Source organism: Bacillus rossius, chromosome 1, assembly GCF_032445375.1.
Source record: "Bacillus rossius redtenbacheri isolate Brsri chromosome 1, Brsri_v3, whole genome shotgun sequence".
In the NCBI taxonomy this organism is placed as follows: domain Eukaryota; kingdom Metazoa; phylum Arthropoda; class Insecta; order Phasmatodea; family Bacillidae; genus Bacillus; species Bacillus rossius.
Genome location: NC_086330.1, coordinates 154,812,624 through 154,834,763, shown reverse-complemented (window position 1 = coordinate 154,834,763; position 22,140 = coordinate 154,812,624). Strand labels below are relative to the sequence as shown.

The window sequence follows — 22,140 nt, the reverse complement described above, 5'->3', positions numbered from 1 at the left end:
TTTTCTGTATTTTTATTTATTTTTCTTTCTTGTCCATTTTTGTGGTTTCTGTATGACATACAGTGAAACCCAGCAGGGGTGTATGGCCATAAAAATGTTTTTACAGGTTTAACACTGCTTGGTTTTCAATCCTATCAGCATGTGCACCTTCCTTATTTGGTGATTAAGTGACCAAAATTCAGGTACTCCAACCCTTGATTTCTACAGCATTCATCACTCGTTTGAGAAAGCATTAGCTATGGGAAAAATAAAAATAAACACTCTTCACTAATGGCATTTCTGCAGTTCACCTGAAGGGCAACAGGTGTGTAATTTGTGCTTCAAGCCTGGGAATTCATTTTGAGTCGAACTACTCTATCCTAAATATAAGAGTAGAGATAAAATGACTAAAATTATATTATTTTCTTTTGTTAACAGCCAAACAGGAAGACGATGAAATGGTGCTACAGATTATTTATGTTTTCTATGCTGTTTCTCGTCACATTTCTACACGTGACTACATTATTAAAGAGACTGGTATCCTTTTACTTTGGTTATACATATAACATGTGGTATTTTGAATACTATGTGATGTAATTTGCACTGTTTTAAATGAAATTACACTAGTAATGAACATACCTTTCTTAAAACTTGAGCATTTGCTTTAGTTCATATGGTCGTTTGAATCTTAGCTTTGTCTGGCAGCCTAGACAACTCCAACCAGTTAAGCCATAAAGAAACTCACGAAGTCATAACAGTTACACTAAAAATGTTTTAAAACAAATATTTTGCATATGTAGAATGTTTACAAGTTAATACTTGATTCTAAGAGTAATTAACAGTTTTGGACCATTGAATGCACCTAGCACGTTTTACATAGTGTGTCTCACTTCAACCAGTAATTACCCAGTGAGTTGGGCTGACAACCGGAGATGTGAACTTAGCACGAGCACTTAACATTTAATCTGATACTCATCACCAGCCTTTAATAGCAATAAAAATAACAATCTACAAATAATTGGCAAATACCCTGTAGGAGGTTGCAACCTCCTGCAGGGCATCCACCACAGTCTCACCATATTTCCTTTTTTATTTTCTTCATTAGGATAAAAAAAAATCATTTAATTCTGACCACATAGAAGTAGGCCACGGTGGGTTGAAAGTAGAGCTTGGTTTACAGTGAGTCTCCATACAAAATGGTCAGGAATCTGCACGCAGGTTATAATGTCCACACAATATGATTCTGGCTCCAGTTATTGAACATTGATCATTTCCTCAAGAACCCATAACTACACTCCGTGTGGCTCTGACCATGACTCGGCACCCTGCATTAGGTGCTTCTCCCCTTCTGCTGGCGGTGCTTGCTCCCGGAAGGTGGACTGAGAGACTGGCAGCTTCGTCTGGGACCAATTCCATGTATGAAACACTTGCTGCAAGAATAAATACCAGTGTAAAGTTTAATAAAATACAGTAGTTTTATGCATTGTAAATAACTAGTCTTGTTCTTACTTTATAACTCGTAGGTACATACTTTGCAGTGTTAGCACTATATATAATATATATAAATGTATCAACATAATAAATAACGATAATCCTTAATCATATAACCAGAGGTGCCTGCTTACCTTATTGACTTGATGCACGACAAGAATCTTCAAATTCGTAAAGTGTGCAACTTGTGCCTGGACATTATAGCTGTGAGTATATATTCGTGTGTGTGATTTTTATACATCTGTAATTTCATTGTAGCATTACATTTAATTTAAATAGCTTATTGTGTAAGGGTGTTTTCTTGTCAAGTTTCGAAGCTTTGTATATTTGAAATGAAATTTCTGTGTGTTATTTGATTTGAGAGTTGACATGATACATTTGCCTAACAGGAAAGCTGAGGTAGATGAGGGGGAGAGTAGCGAGATGTGCATGCATTGTTGCGCTGGCTGCAGGAGTGGAACAAGGAGTGGTCGGAGCGCATCAAGCTGGAGAAGTTCCGCTGGCACAACTCGCAGTGGCTGGAGATGGTCGAGGGCAGCGCAGCCGACCCCGTGGCCTTCGATCACGCGGGCAGCCCCGATCGCGAGGGGCCTCCCTATCCGGACGATGACATCGTGCAGCGCACCCTCCTCTTCTCTGCGGGCAAGCACTTCGAGCTCTTTATCTAATAAATAAATACTATGCAACAGTTTAAACATTTTGGAACGTTGTTTTGAGACTGTAAGGTGATTTTAGAAGTAATTTTTTTTTTTACTTGTGTCAAATATTATTTTACTGTTCCTGTATCACATAAGGTTTTTATACAATTCAATTTTGAGTTTTTTTTTTTAAGGGGCAGTAGGACTGAAAACTTAAAATTAAGTTGGTTTTCACCAATTTTCTCTCTTGTAACGTAATACTTTTGAATGGTTTCACTTTTAATAATTAATTTACATTACTATCTCAATTATTTGCTACAGTTTTAATTATAAACAAAGTATTAAAGAAGTTATGCACTATTTAGCATCCCAAAACGCTTGTTCAGAACAGAGGTAAATAAACCCCTTAAGTAAATGAAATTTTTTGGATAGTGGACAATTTATTTCAGTTTAATTTAAAAGTGGTGTATTTTATAACCCAGTGTGAAATTGCAATGCACTTGCATTACAGTGGACAATAGTATAATATATTATACTCACTTTAAAATTCAATGACTGTTACGAAAACACAATGGTATCTGACAATTTAATTCATCGTCTTTGTTGATTTCACTTCAAGATCTGTCTGACGTGGGCTGAAACTTCTCTTCCTCGATTGTCTTCCTTCAGCAGTGCCATCTCTTATAAGCATGAAGCAGTAGTCCGCCATAATCTTTACATCCCACCTTCCCTGGTATCTCATTTCCATGTTCTTTATGTCCTAGTGGAAACGTTCTCCTTGTTCTTCACTGACATTGCCGAGATTCACAGGGAAAAAATCAATATGTGAATGTAAGAAGTGAAATTTCACACTCATGTTACATCCTAATTTCATGAAATCCTCGCAACGTTTCTTTAACCATTCTTTTGTACTCTGGGGCTCTGCTGTCTCATTAACAAATAAAACATGGCATTTTTGTGTAGCCAAATGGTAGACCAAGTAGCATACCAACAACTTTTAAATCACCGCAAATTGTCCAAGAATGTTTTTCATTGTTCACACATTTTAGCAGAACTTTTGAGTTTTTCATATGTTTCCTTGAGATGCACTGAATATGCATTGGGTAATGACCCAAAAAATATTCCATTATGTAAAATTATGCTGTTGAGATTACTTTTGGATGAGTCTATAAATAACCTCCACTCAATTGGATTGTAAGTGACATTAAAGAAATTCAATAAACCCTTAATATCACATTAATAAATCAGAGAGTCTTCTTCTTTAAAGAATTTTATTAATTCTTTGTCTCAAGTCCTATACCAAGAGAACGAAACTCCAAATAGTAGGAGAGTTTTTGCTTTCAATCTTGATCCAAGCAATTGAGCAGCATCCTGTGTCAGATTTAATCACGAGTTAAATCGTTAAGTTCATTTTGAGTGAATAATTTTGCCGCAGAATTTTCTTCATACTTGTAATCATAAGCATTATCACATTTATTTTCTGAACTGCTCTCCTGTAGCACATTTTCGAGAACGGGAGGTGGAACTGGGATAGGAAGAGATTCACAATGTATAACTGGTCGTATTGCCAAAAGAATGTTAGGATATTGTATGTCTTTCTTAGTTTTTACATTATAACCTTGAACGTTAACCATACAGAAATAACAGTCATTAATATGTTTTTGTGACTCCCTCCAAACCATTGGAATTGCAAAGGGCATTGATTTTTTTGCACCATTTTTCCACAGTCTGTCCCTCGACACATGTACAACATACCTTGTGCGGTGCCCAGTTTTTGTCTTGATCACCAAGCTTTATGCCGAAGTAAGCATAATTGACATTTCTCACAAAACTGCTGATGTCTTGTTTTTGCTTAACAGTTACATAACAACTACAAATATGACAGAACACGTTTGGGTTATTTAAACATTTATGGGAAATCATTTGTTAAATATAACCTCACACTACAGCATATAAACAATGAAATACTGTTTCCCTCCTAAAGCCAGCTGTGTGTTACAAGTGTTGCTAACTATTCCCTGTTACCACAATAAAATTTCCCCTTCACAGTGAAAATTCTCTTTGTAAAATCTACGTTTAAATAAAAAATGAGTTTCCTCAGTGTGCAAAAAATCTGTTTGTGATAAGAAAAAACGGATTGCATATCTGGAATCGCCGCAAAAACATACTGTTGCAATTTATAATGTGAGGAGAACTGGGTTCGTAAGGGATAGCCCAATTAAGTTTTATTACAGTTTTATTGATTACTAATATTTATATTAATAATAAATAATTATACTTAAAAATAATGTTCAATCACAAGTCACTGGCACTTAAAAATGTTTATTCTCAAGTTACTAATGTCTATCAAGTTCTGCAGTTCGCACTCCTCACTAGAGCTAGGCTCAACAGTGGTTCGCCCCTTACCTTGCTCCTGTCCACACACACACAGTCTCGCGCCACTCAGTCGCACTCTCGATCCCGTCGCTCCGCGTCACTCTCGAGGGGGGTTTCTCACCCTCTTCGCCTATATCACACTTCTCTTCACTCGGAATCCTTTCGGAACTGTCGCGGGACTGACGCGGCACCCGTGAACTCTCACCGAACTCTCGTCAAAACTCCGTAGCCGCACTCGTGGCACTCACCGGTCCTCACCGTCACGAGAGACTGTCGCCCCAAAAATTCCTGCAGAGGCCGGTGTCCCTGCTTTAATAGTCTGTGCATACTTGCCAACTTGTACGATTTACCCGTAAAATGTACGGAAAATCATGTTATTGTACGATTCTACGGCCATATCAGTTATTTTACTGGTTTTCCGACATTTTTACGTTATTAAAATACGTTTGTAAGATTTTGGTATCGTATCAGCGACGGGATATCAAGGTCAAATAAAATTTGTCCGTGTCAATTGTTTCTTCATTGGTTGCTACAAGCGAATCATCGCGCAGTTTATGTTGTGTTTATCTTTTGGGCATGTATTTTTTTAGCAGTCTTGGAGTATTTTAGCGCGGAATAAAGTGTTGTGGTTTGAATACGGTTATATAATAATTTTTTTTTATTTAGCTTGCATTAAACAAAATGCGTAGTACTTCGTAAATAATTATTTAAAGATGCGTGTATTGTAATTGCGTTTGTGGCATCAGTACGATTGTATTGTTTACAATATGAGCGGAAAAACCAAGCAGTACTCGCAGGCATTCAGAGACGTGTATATGCAAGAGTTTCCGTATATTATCAAGTCTGATAAAGGTAATACATATGCCTTCTGTAAGGTTTGTCGTGGCGATGTAAACATTGCACACGGCGGAAAAAACGACATTAGAAATCATGGCAAAACCACCAAACACAACAATAACATGAAAAGTGGCGAAGAAAATACAAAAATTCAGAATTATTTTGTGAAAACTGAAAGCGTGGACAATGCCGTCATTAGAAGTGAGTGTTTGTTCACGCATTTCATTGTGGAACATAACCTGCGGCTTAGTGTGGCCGACCACGCCGGGCCTTTATTTAGGAAAATGTTTTCTTCATCCGACGTCGCAAAGAAATATAGCTGTGGCAGAACAAAAACATCTGCTATTGTTAAAGAAATGTCTGCAAATGCTACAGAGGATATTGTGACGCATTTGCAAAATGGCCCTTTTTGTTTGTCAACCGATGGGAGTAATGATTCCGATTCCAAATGGTATCCAGTGGTGGTTACGTTTTTTGACGAAAATGTGCAAAAAATGGTCTCATGCATTCTTTCGTTCCCTAATTTACAAGGCCATGCAACAGGTCTTAATATCGGCAGTTTGATGTTAGCAGAATTGGAACGTCTTAAAGTACCCATAAAAAACATGATATTTTCTGCAGACAATGCTGCAGTTATGCTTGGACATAAAAATGGTGTGGCAGCTGTTTTAAAAAATGCTCAGGAGGGACTTATTGTAATGGGATGTTTGTGCCATTTGATTAATTTGGCTGCAGAAAAGGGGTCAAGTTGCTTGCCAGTAAAAATTGACGAAATTTTAATAGACATTTATTATTATCTTGAGAAAAGCAGCAAACAAAAAGAAAGTCTGGCAGAATTTCAAAATCTACACAATAAAGATGCTAAAAAGATTTTGAAACATGTTTGTACCAGGTGGCTGTCATTGGGTAGAAGTCTGACTAGATTTGTAGATCAGTGGGAACCTTTGTTGAGTTTCTTCAAGAAAGAAGTCAGTCATCAGAAACCATAGTGTTCGTCACTGACATCTTACAGGATTCCGAAAGAGAGTAACAAATCTGGAGAGAGGGTAGGCATGATTCAGAAACCATCAGGTTCTTCACTCTTGCCCAAAGAGAACTTCTCATCAGTAGGTAAGTAAGATGTTCTTTCACCATCGTGTTCTTCCTCACCTTCAAGCATGACTACCAAGCCATCTGGAACAAAAGAATCTTTTAATTTTGAAAGAAAACAGTCAAGTAAAAGAAAAGCAGATGGTGATCCTAAGGTCTCTTACAAGAAAATGGCTGGTGCAGTCTTGTCAGTAAGTGATTTTGACCTTATTTTGAAAAGTAAAAGTCCAAATTTAAGTCGTGAAGAAAAGCTGTTTTTTTTATTTCTCTCAATGCCACTGAATAGAGCTTTCTGCTTGTTTTTGTTGCATGTGATACCCTCATTTGAAAAAGTAAGCATAATGCTCCAAGCATCAGAACCGCAAATTCACATTTTGCGACACATGCTCTGTGACTTGTTGAAAGAGATATTATCTAAGTTTGTTAAGCCTGCTGCTATCAAGAATGTGGATATTCTTGAAGTTAGCTATCATGCTGTTGAAAATCAGAGGCAAGACTCTGATATGGTTATTGGCTTTCAGACTTCACAAACTGTAAGTGAATTAAAAGCATCTGACAAAAAAGTGTTTTATGAATCTGTGAAAAAGTATTTCATCACTGCATGTGACTATATTGTTAACAAGTTTCCACTGAAGAACAAAGTTTTGATGAAAGCAAATGCTGCCAACATTGAGGGCATTGAAAATGTCAGTTTCTCTGATGTTGAGTACTTCCTGAAATTGTTTCCTGTAATGTTACCACAATGACAATGAAACAAGGAGCATGGCCATGGATGAACTTCACAAACAGTTCATTTCCCTTCAGCTGGAAGATCTTTCTTGTTTAACACAGAGTGCCAATATGGTGGAAAAATGGGTCAGTGTCTCAAATATGAAAAGCATAACTGGGGAACCAAAATTTGATAGACTATCTAGAGTAATGTTTTCCATACTCACAATCCCTCACAGTAATGCAGAGTGCAAGAGGGTGTTTAGTTTGGTCAAGAAAAACAGGACCCAGTTCAGATCCCAGTTGTCAAATAACTCTCTTGAAAGCATTTCTGTAATTAAATCCAGACAAGTGGGTTTTTGCTATGATCAGAAGTTTTCTGAGAAATTTCTTCAAAAAGCTAAGAAAGCTACTGCAGCATCACTGAAGCATTTTCCTTAAGAAAAAAAAAACTAGTTCGAAAGTGTTGTAAATAAGTTTGTAGGCCCATATTTAATTACATACCTAGATAAGAACATGAATTGAGTGCAGCTGATGATGGGTGCAATATTGTGTAAACTTATATATCAGATGTGTGTGAAATATGAAATTCACAATATTACAATGCAGATGTTTAGGTAATTTAATAGCTGTATTTACTTTTTTGTTAGATAGTATAAAATATACAATATTTGGTTATTTGTTATGTTTAATCATGGAGTAACCAAATTGCCGTGTTTGGTTCACGCTATAATTAATCATTTGAAATTTCTACTGGATTGGGAATTTCAAAAGTTGGCAAGTATGTCTGTGGCACCTTTCTAGAACTGACGAGAGCAGCTGGGACGGGTCACGTTATCCCACGCCGACCCGACGCAGCGTCGAGAATAGTGTCACTCGTTCACACGGCGGCCCGCGCAATTCCCAAGGCCGTTCAGCGATAGATAACGGCGCCAAGGCAGGACAAAGCGTTTTGAGCGGAGGGGGGAAGGGGGTAGCGACGACCCTTGTAATCCGGCAAGGCACGTGTGGTATGCCTTACGTCAGTGGGCCGCACGTGATATGGCGTACGACGCCTGTGGCCTGGCTGGGCCACCAGCCAGCTCTGTCTGCGTTCGTAACAATACTTTAGGAACACCTAATATCAGAGAATCATAGAAAATCATGTTGCATAGTGTAATCATTTAATTATTTATTATATCAGAAAAGAATGTATTATATTGTTAATTTACCATATTACACCTCATTAAAGCAAAACTTAACAAAACCAAATCTTTTTGTTGTTTGAAGTTATATAAAAAAAATTTACTCTAGTTATTTTTGGACGCAGTAATGCACTCCGAAACAAACTACAAAAACTGTTTTTTTGTTCTACAGCCACTTTCACAGAGCCTTGCGATTCAAATTTTATCTTGCATCTTAGTTACATAGTGTGGTATTATTTTCCATATTGATTTCTTTCCAAAGAACATATTAGGTCTTTTCTTTTACCAAGATCCAAAATTTTATTAGTTCTTGGTTTCGCATTGCATGACTGCATCTATTTATGACAACTTTTAATTAGTTATGAAACTTGCTGTCATAAACTCAATGCTGCTTGAGCTACAAGCCTTGACCATCTTTTAAGCCAGCAGAATATTCCTAACATTGTTGGTTATGGGGTTATGGCTTAAATATCATGCCTCTAACACTTGTACAACAGGCGGACGAATTGCAGACAGAATAATTGTGGAAATCCTGATATTGTCACTGCTGTTAAGAAGTTGGCATCATAAAAATTATAATTCAGATGTTGACAGGCCACAGTGCATAGTTGCACTTCAGGAGGCATCAAAAGATTGGTTATAGTCTAGGAAATAAGTGTTGTTGATTGATGTTGACTGGTGTCTAACATTAATGCTAGTGTGGGTGTGGTGTTTTTTTGTGTTGAGCAGATTGTGCATACCATAAAGTTTTAATTCATCTTTTTTGTTTCATTGCTGCCATGTTCTGATTGAAATCATTATATGGCCATGAGCTTTGTTTTGTATACCTGCTAGATACTGTCATATGTTATTTTAATTTGTTGTGACATATTCATATTTTTCTCCCCTTCATGTTAACTTGTTTCTTGTTTGCATTGACATGTGTTCATTGACAATACACAAATGATTTGACGCCACTACTGTGGCCGGCAGTTATCTTGGCGTGTCTCAGCGCGGGGGTGCGGGGACAGCGGGACCGGAGAAAGAAGAGGGGGTAAGCAGGCGACACGTAGCCGAGAGCCGTGTAGTGGCTGTTAGGAAAATATCGCCCTTCAGTGTATACCCGAAAATGGAAGGCGAAGGTGGCAGCTCGCAGAGGCGCGGTAAAGTGATACATAGCGGAGAGCGGGAAATAATAAAAACGTGATGTAGTTTATTGATGAAGAAGCGAAAAATAAATGTCTGCTCGAGCCTTTACAGAGACAGACGGCAAGAGCAGCGAAGTACACGGGTGTGAGTGAACGGTCCATAGTCAGGATTCGTAAAGTCAGCAAAGAACAACCACATGACCCACAGACTACGCCAGGAAAAAAACAGATATTTTAAGTATTTAATAAACAATGGAAATATATCTTTACTACGTTACTGTTACGTAGTGTATAGTGGAGTAAAATATTTGGGCAGTTAGGGTGTGTGTGAGTTGGGCGGCTATTAACAAGTAAGGGTCTTGATAGCCTATTGTGGAGAAATGATGAGTATGAAGCGTTGACGAAATGACAGAACGGGGAAAACGGGAGTACCTAGAGAAAGTAATAAGAATAGTAATATTAGTAATTAATTTTAACTTAATTTTGTTTTTCTTCACCTAATACAATCAATTATCATGGAAAGAGAACTTCACACTTACATTAAACAAATCATATAATATATATGATGTTTTGAAGGTTATAATATGCATTCTAAAGTGGAAGTACAATGCAAATTGTATTTACATTTATAATAAATAATCGATTATAGGTGCATTAAAATATAAAGCCACACATACACAAGCATTTTTTAAATGCCATTAACGTTGATAGTCAGGTGTTTCCTAAACGACTGACATGAAGTTAAAGCAGCAAATATAACATAACAAGCTCCATGTTTACTTAAATGTACATCCAGCGCTAAATGGAACGTTTTAGGTACGGAAACCGGAGAACGATAAAGGCTAGACTGGCTCCTGCGTCATCTACTGTGAGATAGCTTTCGCGCGGAGAGCTACAATTGCGTAATGTTTTGGTCGTTTCCTTTTTCTTGTAAGACTTTTGTTTTAATTAACTTTGAGAACACAGTGAATTGAGAAGCATAGTTTTAAATTTATTTTAAATACTAAGTGACCTAGTTTTCCAAAATAAATCGTGTCTGGTTTTCGCTAGTTACTGAGTTAACATTTCAATTAATTTTGGTTAGCATAATGATTAGCAGACACCGTAAGTATATTTAATGGGACAAAGTAAAACGTTACAGGTTTAGATAATAGTTTGTTACTTTTTCTGACAGATGAGTACAAATATTCGAGCAGAACCACTGCAATTTACACAATGTTACACTTATGTAATACAAGTACAATTCATAGGATTTCTCACTTTTGGTTTGGTAACCCAGCGCTCTTAGCCAAAAGGCCTTACCACCCTGGGGCCCCCACGGACGTGGATACAGACTTACGTAGTGTAGGAAGTCACGCACCGAATGTTTTCTGTTCTGCTAGTACAACCTGGCCGCTGACCTTGACAATAGGGTATCGCTTTCTCTTCACCCTCCCCTCCCTGCCAGACAGGACTAGGGAGCTCAGACGCCAAGATAACTGCCGGGCATAGTAAATGTTTTCCATATTATGAATTCGGAAAAAATTAATTCTTCATCACCTTTTTAATTATGTGTGAAAAGGCAGTTAATTGTACATAAAAAAATATTGTAATTATTTATTTTTAACTAGTGCTAAAAAATGTTTTCCGGCTGCGTATTTTAGGTTCACATCTGGCCTTGAATGAATCAGAAGACTCATTGATGAACAACAAAGATAACCTTACTGAGCCAAGGAGCAGGTGAGTAATAGAATAACATTTAAAAATACTAAAAAAAAAATATTATTTGCTTACAGTTAGGTCACGTAGCAGTTTAATCTTGTAGTTATTTGCATAAGCCACACTACAATCTGACCACATTTTCACCCAGAGTATGGGTTGTAGAGATAATATCTGGGAGTGTGAAAAAGAATTCATTTTAAATAAAATATGTATTTGACATTCCAAGAAAATTTATAGTACTCATTTGAAGAGTATCTTCTAATTTTCACTTGCATGGTATTAAGCTGTGTGGCGTATGACTGATTAAAGAATAAAGAATAAACACTAGAAGGCAGTTGCTGGCCAGCAAGTTAGCTAGTGTCACAGGGTGCCATGTTTAGGTAATTTCATGGCACTTTTAATTTTTTCATAAAACTCAATGTTATTAATTTATTATTATATGGGAGTTACTTTTGTTTAATTTTATGTTGTTTACCTTCAAAGCTTTCAACCAGAAAGGTTTAGCCAATTTTTCTATCTTTAAACAGTTGAAACAGTTAAACAGTCATGTTCAAATTTTGCCAGTGCTGGTCCAAGCATATCCTGTTCTCTCAACCATGGCATCACACCATTTTCTTGCTATATTTCTACCACTTCATCTCTGTACTTTTCCCACCTAAAACGGTCCCGTTCCCCGCATCTAAATCCTATTCTGTGTCCTGGCAGCAAGTTGTGTGTCCTACACTGGTTTTTCACTGTTAATTTTCTTGCCTTTGACTCTCCTTCCCTCTTCTGGCCCTAAAACTATCAAAGTGAAGTGTACGCGCAGTCACGCTGCAACTTCGCTACCTCACTTGTGTATTATTCCGCTTTTCCTGGTATGCCACGATGCTCCACCATTTCTTGCACCACTGTTCTCGTAAGCCACGACTTTTGTTATCGGTGCCTTTTCATGTTCGGTGCAGAGGTTGTGATATGCAATGTAATTGCTTAAGTGGGGAATATTTTCCGATAAAACTGGTCGTCTATTTAAATTCTTCAGCTGGATTGTCAGTTCTATGTGCCAAAATGGCTTCTTCTGCGTTCTTCTTTACAATTGCCATTTCAGGATGACAAGATGTAAACTCACATAATTTTGGGTTTCACTATACCCCCAGAATGGTGGTCAGTCTACTAACTTCAGTCTGTACTTAGTGACATTCCTTCACACCACCTACGCCTTGTTCGATGGCATCCTGAGTTTCATCTATAGCTAATTAAATAAACAATTTAATATATTTTATTTATTTATCAAAAGAACTGAAAAATAATTATATTAATTCTCCAGATGAACATTTTGATTAATAATCTACAAAATGTTACAATGACAGTTTTAAACTTAAAAAAAATCATTAACGGTACTTTTTTTTTTTTTTCATATTTTATCTTGTTTGGTCAAATTTTGTAAATATGTATTGCATCATCAAGTATGATTACCAGGGGGAAAAAATAGTATCAAAGTTTACTTGTTATTTTTTGTAAAACCTGCGTAATGTAAAGTTATCCTATCCAGTAATAGTTTTAGGAAAAAACTAAAAGATTTACTTGTTGGACTGTTAATATGTCTCTCTACCTGTTTAAAGTATATAAAAATAATAGTATTTTTTACCTCAGCATGCATCCAAACTATTTTAAATCATCAGTAATTAATTAAGGTAGTAGAGTATGGTTATTTGCTGCAAGTTTATCTGTTTGACTGTTTATCTATCTGAATGTTTTTAAGGCAGTTAAGTATTTTTGGTACCTCTGGGGAGGGGTGATTTTCAAGGAAACATAAGTAGATTTGGGGGTGTAGAGAATGCAGTATATCTTTGCTCCCTCTGTTGACCACCCGCAGGAGGGGAGGCTCATTCCAGCACTTCTTGTCACCACATAACACTCACCTTTCCATGCTCTTTGGTTGCAATTGAGGTCAATCCCTTTTTGACATCAATAGAAACTTCCTCTTTGCCACTTTACACATATTTCTCACATGTAACATTTCAGTGCTGACATTATACATATTTTAGGACTGTAAAAATAAGGGTGCAGACATTACGCAGTGGCAAGGCTTATACAAGTAAATGCAGTTATTTTTTGCAATCTGTTTGATTCCTAGTGATGCATAAACACAATTACACTGTATGTGAATTGGGTGACCCATACCATAATCCATAACTAGAAGTAATCTGTAATTTTATTGTTTGAATCCCTTAAGTGTGTTGCAGTACGAGGGACTTATTTGATTAATAATATGTTTTCTCTTTATATAGTGTATTTCACAGTCTACATAATGTGCTATTTGTTTCCTCCATGACTTGTTTTAAGAAAAATATTGGAAAGAAAAAACTCACCTATTATGAAAATTTTAATTTATTTCTTTCCCACGTAAGTAAATAAAAAGTTAGTTCATTATGCATGTGAGTCTGGTCTCATTCAGTTACTTTCAAGGTCTTCGTTTAGGACTCTGGGTTGATGCTAAACATTTAATATCAATGGTTTGAAAATTTGGAAGATTTCTGAAAAAAGATTATATATATTTAATTTTTTAGTTTAGAAAAACTGTTTTATTCCCAAGTAGTACAATGTTCATATAATATAAACAGGGCCATGGGGGGGGGGGGGGGGCAAATCTCGGGCCTGGGCTTGAGGTGGTTGGGGGGCCCGGTTAAGTCTCGAGATTGTTAATAAATTCATAGGTCATGGTAACGTTTAGAGTTACAAAGATTCTTTTTTTTCATCTTGGAGTTCAAACAGTTGTGCAATACCTAAATAACAGGGAGGAACCTGACAAAATTATTTCCACTTGGCCCTGGGTTTTTCTTGTCAGCCCTGTTAATAAACTAAATTAACGTTAAACAGGAACAGGCACCTGAATATTCATTTTTCATTCCTCTGACAGCTCAGTGAATTTGTAAGGAAATAGATGAACAAATGTTGGGAAATGTTTGGTATGGACACCAGTACGGCATCTCTACGACAGTTCAGTGCAGTGAGTGTGGGGCTGGCTCGCAGGTACAGCAGCGACCTGGAGGGCCGGCGAGGCCTGTCTCCCAGCAGCAACAGCAGCAGCAGCAGCAGCGAGGACCTGGCGCGCAGTGGCCTCGGCAACCTGAGACTACGGCCCGTCTCCGCCGCACAGTACGTCCTCATATAGCTCCCAGCAGCCCGCACCTTCCCACAGCTTGTAGCCAGCATACTCACTCTGCCGCTTGTCTCGTTCAGATGTTTTATACTGTTCCAGCGACTGCTCCGCACTGTTTAGTTCAAACTACTTATGTACACGTGTAATTCAGTGTTTTATATACTGTAGGCCATTAGTTGTGTAGACTGCAGTAGATCAGTGATGACCAACTTCATTCATTTGGGAACCTTTTATTATTCTTCAAACTAATCTGAGGGCCAGGCACATGAATAAATATCACATTTCTAGCAACAATTTTTTAAAATATATTCTGTGTATTAACCAATAAATAGAATGGTTTGTCATCAAGAAACAAAAAATTATTATTTTAAACATAGTATTGGCAAAAAATAATAAATGAAAACCTTTTCATCCAAAAAGAATATTGAAACAATATATAGATTTTAAGAAAAGTATAATCATATTTTTCAATATTTCAGTGACAAATAGGCTTCATAACAGTGTCTGCTGGCAACTTATTCTACATATAGGTAGGCAAACAAATATGGCTGATACATGAGAATATACCGAATATTTTATTGAAAGATTCTTTAAATGGGCGGATCCCCCCCGTGGGCCGGCAGTTGGTCATCACTGCAGTAAATGATGAAGTAAACCTACATAAAAAGATACCGACATTTTTAAACATAACAAATGGCATTTACCTAGTTTTTTTATTATGTGGTATAAAATTTTCAGGACTTATTGATATGTAGTTATAAAATCTAATTTTTTTGTTACCATTGTATCAAGCCTCTTTCAACTCCCTGTGAATATATTGATATTATATTGTTCAAGCTAGTCATGAATGAAGTTATGCAAAAAAAATTGGTACTTGGTAGAGCATACAGGTGTGTTTTACCAATAACTTTTAGGAAATAACTAATTCTTTTCAGAGCTGTGTTTTGTTACAGTGTTAAGTGTCTGTAAGAGTGAACATTACCAACAAAATTTTCAAACTTAAATAATTTGGGAAACATTATTTAGACCAAAAGCTATAAATAAATTGTTGTACGTATTAATTAAGGTAAAAGAAAACATTTAAAAAATATTAGTATGTATTAGGATTAGACATAATGGACAGATAAATTTGAAAGACTATAATTATTGTTAGATAAAAACTCTGACTATAGGCCCAGTGTAGCGTGTAAATTACTTTGAAGATGGTGGATTTAATTAGTATTGAAAGTAACTTGTTCAGTTCTTGAATTTATGGCTGCAACAGCAATTGAAAAAATACATTTAGTAACAACTCTACTGCCTGGTGTACAGTAATATGTAGTTTTATAGCACCTTAAAGTGCATGCATAATATGCCATTTGCCTTTGTGTTACCTTTGTTCGTAATTAGGAAACCATCTCATAAACAATTGCTTATTAATAGTGGTGCACCGATATGACTTTACCGATTACCGATTCGATTACCGATTATGAGAGCAATAATCGGCAGATACCGATTCAGTTACCGATTATAATGAAATTTTTTTAAGTGTAATAATGCACACAAAATTTTTTATTCCCATGTGAATTTAATAACAAGATTAGGTAAAATTGAGAATACAGTTATAATAACAGTATAAAAATATATAAAATACACAATTAAGTCATTAAAAGGGGAAATTAAATTAAATTCTATTTAAATATTTGTTATTGTAAACAACTTGAACTACAGTCTAATAATAATTACAATTATTGTAATTTACAATGGGTAAGTTTTTGTTGCGGAAAACCAGCATTATTATCGTCTATCACATCAGGTTGCATCAAGAAATTACCGTTTAACAATGTAAACATGCTGCTATATTTTGTTCACTTGAGTTTATAGAAAAAATGTTTCCACACTTCACTTATTTTCTCCCTACTCGCCATCTCACTATAATTATATAAAAATGACTAAAAACCAATTCTAGCACATGTGATTTTATTTATGTTGACTGAATATATAAAATTATAAATACTTTTTCACTTTTCACGTCACATACAAATAACAAACGGATAATGTTACCAAAGACGCCCATAACGAGTTTGTAAAACGCAGTGATAAAAACTAGAAGGAATCGGGACCACGATTTTACAACGCTGCTACGACTCGAAAAGATCGATTGTCATAGAATCCACTGCAACTGTTTGTGGTATTTTGATTGCGTGCCATCTATTTTACTTCTCTGGCTATACGTAATGTACAAGGCCACTAAACAAAAGACGAAACGTAAATAAACATGTAAGAAAAATGCATTTTTTATTGTTTGAGGCAATGAGATTTATTAAACTTAACGAAATATCTGTAATTATGATATGACGCAGTTAGATGAATTATGTAATATATACAAATATTACCGTATTTCATCCTAAAATGTGTAACAAAATATTACACGGTAAAAACCTACTTAATTACGCCGGGACGTAAATAATCGGCAAAGTAATCGTTGAGATAATCGCCGATTACGATTAATCGGTAAGTACCCATAATCGCCGATTACGATTCATCGGTATCCGCATCGGTGCACCACTACTTATTAAGCATCATAGTAAATTAAGTATTAATTAATAAAATCCCCTAATATGATTTTTCCTGTTATAAATTGAGTACTGGAAGTGTGTGTGTGTTTTTTTATTATTATTTAAAAAAAAAAAAACTTTGTGGTGTGTTTGAATATTCAAGCAGTGTGTAAAAATTACCATTATGTCTCAATAGGAACACACTGTAGTATAATGCTTTGTTTGAACAATCATATGAAAGTAATCATTATTCACATGTATGACACATTGTAGGCTTGCTTGGAACTGCAATTTGACAATTAATAAAGTGGGTTAATTCTTCACCTTTATAAAAACCTGAAAATTTGGGAGTATCTATCATATAATAAGGGTAATTGGTCAATACAGTAAATTAATTTTTTTTCTCGATTTAAACTGTATATTTAATTAATCAGGATTTGCACACTTTAAAACATGTTTTAAGTCAATTTAATATGATTTTTGTTGTTTTGTTTTTCTTTCATTAAACATGAGGTTTTTGGTAGATAAATAATGGGGTTTATCAGTGTCTTTATCAATTACTCAGTGCTAGTATTGTCTTCTTTTGATTATTTAAATTTAATTAAGAGAAAGTTTTGATTTTCAAATTAATCAACAGTACTGGTTCATACTTTACAGCAAAGTGTTTTAATTAAAAGTGTCATTTGAGCAACATCTTTTAGTAAAAGTATAATTTCAATAAAATCCCATTGTTAGAGTATGTATTAGAGATGTGCGAGAAGTCCTTTTCAAAAACCGAGACAAGATCACAACAGAAATACTAAAATTCTCGAGAATCGAGACGAGATCGAGAATTCAGTTTTTTTTTAATTTCAAAATTGCAATTTGGTGTCAGTGAAGTTTTCCTCAACGAGATTTTAGATGCAATAAATTGGGCCCACCCTACTCTTTCCTCTTGAGTTCTTTGTAATTCTTGATGTGCAAATATCAACAGTTTTACATGTATAAGCTATTTAATGAAAGAAATAAAAGGACTACATATACGCTTACAAAAATGAATTCACAAAAATAAATAGGCCTGCACTGTACTCACAGGAGCATTTCAATAGGCCTTTTATTGAAAACAGTCAACTTTATTTGGTAGCTCACATTTAAAATCTGCTGTTTAAAAAGACAAGCTGCTCTATATTTTCGGCCAACGGATTCTCTCTTCTGGATGTAACAGTGTCACCAACACTGCTGAAAAGCCTTTCGCTTTCCACCTGCGTGGCTGGTATGGCCAAATATTTTCTTGCGACTCTGGCAAGAGCAGGGAAACGTGACTGGTTCTGCTGCCACCACATAAGAGGGTCACTTGATCGGGGGATAACATTTTCACCAAGATAAGTGGTAAGTTCATTTTCAACTCTTGGTGACGTTGCTGAGGAACAGCTTGATTTCTTCAGATGTTCAAAAGTATTCCACAGAGAACAGGTGGCTTCAACTGTATCTGATGGATTTTCTTCTGGAACAGGTGCTGTTTTATTATCAACAACCACTTTGATATCTGAAATAATACGCTGCACGCAAATAAGAATTTCTAGGTCTTGCAGCAATATGTTTTTGAAGCGTGGGTCAAGTACCATTGCAATCATGTCTTCTTTTACTGTTGTGTACAACGGAAACCTAGATTTAATACTTTTCTGAAGAGAGATAGTAAATGCAATTCCAGGGTTACTTTGATCTTCAACATAGTTAGAAAGTGTTGCCTCAACGCCATACAGCAATGGTATTTTGGAAGAGATAGTGGGAAATTGAGAGTTATTGGCTGTAACATACTTACTACATTAGCAGCAAGCTTCCACTCACTCAATGTGAAATTTTCTACTGCCATTGAATCTCCTAGATCTGCAGATAAGGGTACCTGCTGCTCAACAAGGCGGAAGAGCATTGTAAACTCACTGTTCCATCTTGTCGGCACCATTGGTAACAGCTCGTGTACAGGTTTGTTCAACTTTAGCTGCAGCATGAAGCCTTTCTCAAGCAATATTGCTATGGCGATAATGTCCCACGATTGCCTGGCATTTTACTACAAGGTCTGCAACATTTTGTTCACTTTTAGCATCTTGAACTGCCAACTGTAGTGTGTGAGCAAAACACCATGTGTGAATCCATGATGTTTTGTTTATGGCAGCTGTGAAATTCTTAGCATTATCTGTAACTACGTACAATGGAATTGAATTGGTGGGAAAATTCCATTAGTCTATAGCTGCTGTCAGCTTTTCTTGTATTGCCAGAGCAGTGTGCGAACCTGAAAAGTGGTAATTTCCAAGGACATGATATTTCAACTCAAAGTCTTTTGTCAAATAGTGACTTGTAAGAGAAATAAAACTGTCCTGCCTTGCGGATGACCACATGTCAGTAGTAAATGAAACAGACTGAAGTCCATCATCAACATCTCTCTTTATTTCTTCTGCAAGTTTGGCTTTTTCTTCACGGTAAATTTTTGGTACAATAGACCTGAAAAATGTAGTGCAAGATGGTACTTCTTAACCTGGTTCTAATTCATTGAGCAGTCCTTTAAATCCGTGATCCTCTACAATGCTGTATGGCTGAAAATCACATGCCATCATTACACCAATTTTCCTGTCAATTATGTTTTTTCTAGCTTCGCAAACTTCTTGTTTCTTTGTGACACAGTCTTGGATTGATAACTATCTATAAGAATTTTCTGGTTGTTTTGTAGCTTTTTCCTTTGTTAATTCCAAATAATCCTTTTCGACGGCTGGATGAAGTTTCAAGTGTCGCAAGAGAACTTGTTGAACAAGTCGGCGTCTGAATACGTTTTTTGCACACTTTGCACTCGCCCTCACCCTTTCATTTTTCATAAAATTTCCAAATGTGCGGCAATTTACGGTCTTGAACATTTCCAGAACTATCAGCCATTCTAATAATTACATGTATTAGCACTGAAAATAACTTTAAAAAAAAAAAAAACTGGTACGATCCTTTATTTCCCGGTAATTTAAACTAAACCCCAAAAAGAAAATAAACAACGTATTGAGCTCTTTCCATAGATTACAGGACACACAAACAGTGAGTGTTCACTTCTTGCCATATCCGTGCCGTTGTTGCTTGCGATCCAAGCGAAGTTCTTTCAAAATATGGTATATTCTTAAAGTGCGACATGTATTGGTGTTCGTTTGAATTGTGAAACGTCACTGTTATGAAAAAATTTACGTGAACGTGGAAAATAAACGATAGAACATACACTGTGTTATGTCGGCATGTGGTAACTGATTCATTTTTTTATTTTAATTACCTAGTAGCTCTTTTTTTTACATGTAAGTAAAAACTTTGCTTTGTTTAAATGCATAAGTAGACAATCAGAGCTAAGCAATACAAATTCTCGAAATTGTCGGAAATTCTAAAATGTTCTCGAGACGAAATCAAGAATATTTTGATGTCGATAATTTCTCAATATTACCGAGACTCGCACGTCTCTAGTATGTATATTGATAGAAGTGTTCCAATCAGTTTTAAATTAAATTACCAAAACATTTTTGCCACAATATAAAAAAAACCAAACCTTATCTAACATGATTTTTTACTTAAACTTTCTTTTAATGTAGTAGGTATAACATAAATTACAATGGTTTAAATTTTACTGTCACACAGAAACAGCACTGAGATACACAAGTGTTGATTTATTTCAGGGCTTTCAGGTACGTAACTGAAATTAGTGTCATATTAATAAGCTGTTATAGTCGGGAGTAGTTGGATAAGCATTATCTATGGAATCGACCCAACACTAGAAGATTAAATCTAAACATCTGCATGTCAGAATTCCGTAAATATAATTCAATCATTCTTTATAATTTCTTAGGTAAATATATATTTTTCATTTTAAATAATTCCTTAAACTATAAAGATACTACTATATAATTACTTATTTTCAAAATATATTTGAGTTAAATATTTACAAAGATTTCATCTTAAAAGTAAAATTTTGGAACACGTGGGCTCTTAAACAGTATCATTATTTTATTATCATTCATATATAACAATGTAAACATACTCAGTTAAATTGTACATGGAAAATAAGAGGTATGATTTCTGAACATACAAAATACTATACAAAAATTTGTCTATTCCATTATGTTTTCTCTGAATCAATATCAAAGTACAGTAGAACCCCAATTTTACATTTTCCCGTTATTTGCAACATTTTATTTAGGTCCCCTTCTAACTTCATTTGATGCAATGCAATAAATTCCCGTTGATTACAACTGCTTCCCACAATTTATGCTGCTTGTTTATGCTATACCTACATAAATTTGTTATTTCCATGTTTGTCACATACATCATACATATGATCTCCGTTGAGGGTATACTAGAATTTTTTGAATTGCCAGTTCTCATATTCATTATTGTAATTCTTGGGTATAATTTAATTTATTTGGTTTTCATTCTTGTGGTTGAGAGGGGTGCATCTTATGTTTCAGTTCTATGATTTTATTGAACCTATGGCTTGAATATTTTATTATGCATGTACTTTATTTCTTCTGATGTCTTTCATTCTGCTTTCTTTGTCCTGAACCTTTCTTTTATTTGTTCAGACATCAAGCATAAATTTTTAGTTCTGTATTTACCTTCCTCTTATGTGACTGAATCGTGCTTAACAGATTTTATATCTTCTCTTCTTATATCATTTTGCTTGGGTTATATTCAGTCCATGTACCTATCGTGGGTTTCGTCTGCTAGCATCATTTTCTTTTCTTAACTTCTTTCAACATCATTTTATCTTCTTATCTTCTAACTCCAGTCAGCTTCTTCTCCAAGTTCTTAGTTGTAACTTAAGACATTGTTATTCTAAAATAATTTAGAAGAAGCAGCAGTAACAGCAGCATTGAATGAAATCCAAAATGCTGTTGGGAACACTAGCGCTGTAGCCCCTGGATTTTTCTATGTGCTCTTCTATTAAAAATGGTATTTACAGTCTGCCAACACCGGCCTTATAAAGGCAGACTTTATGAAAATGTTAGCACTAAAGTTTATAAAAATTCCGAGTGGCCATTATATTTACGTAATTATCTATGGAAAACATTTTTCAACTGACGAAAAACTAAACATTTTAAAGTGCATGGACGAACACTAAGGTACTCATGTTTTACTGCTGAGAGTTAGGCGTGTCTGTTTCAACTCTGAACACAATTTTGAAAAGTTGCAGAATCATTTAAGGAAATGCAGCTCAGTGTGATGATAACGTACTGTATTTTTATTAATATGCTTAACCTGTAAATGTCTGATCTCTGATGTTAGTATGAATTGCTAATTTATGTATGAAAGTACATATACTGTATGTATACTTAC

The 22,140-nt window shown here is 35.5% G+C and overlaps 1 protein-coding gene across 2 annotated transcripts in view; it reads left to right on the top strand.

The window, feature by feature from the left end:
* The window catches only part of LOC134546317 (kinesin-associated protein 3), a 134,848-nt gene that overhangs the window by 83,256 nt on the left and 29,452 nt on the right, over positions 1 to 22,140 (top strand). For both annotated transcript variants that reach the window (XM_063389056.1, XM_063389055.1), the window contains exons 13-17: positions 418 to 516; positions 1,591 to 1,676; positions 1,923 to 2,112; positions 11,073 to 11,148; positions 14,143 to 14,268. In XM_063389056.1, the coding sequence (XP_063245126.1) occupies positions 418 to 516; positions 1,591 to 1,676; positions 1,923 to 2,112; positions 11,073 to 11,148; positions 14,143 to 14,268 (577 nt within the window). The remainder of the gene's footprint in view (positions 1 to 417; positions 517 to 1,590; positions 1,677 to 1,922; positions 2,113 to 11,072; positions 11,149 to 14,142; positions 14,269 to 22,140) is intronic.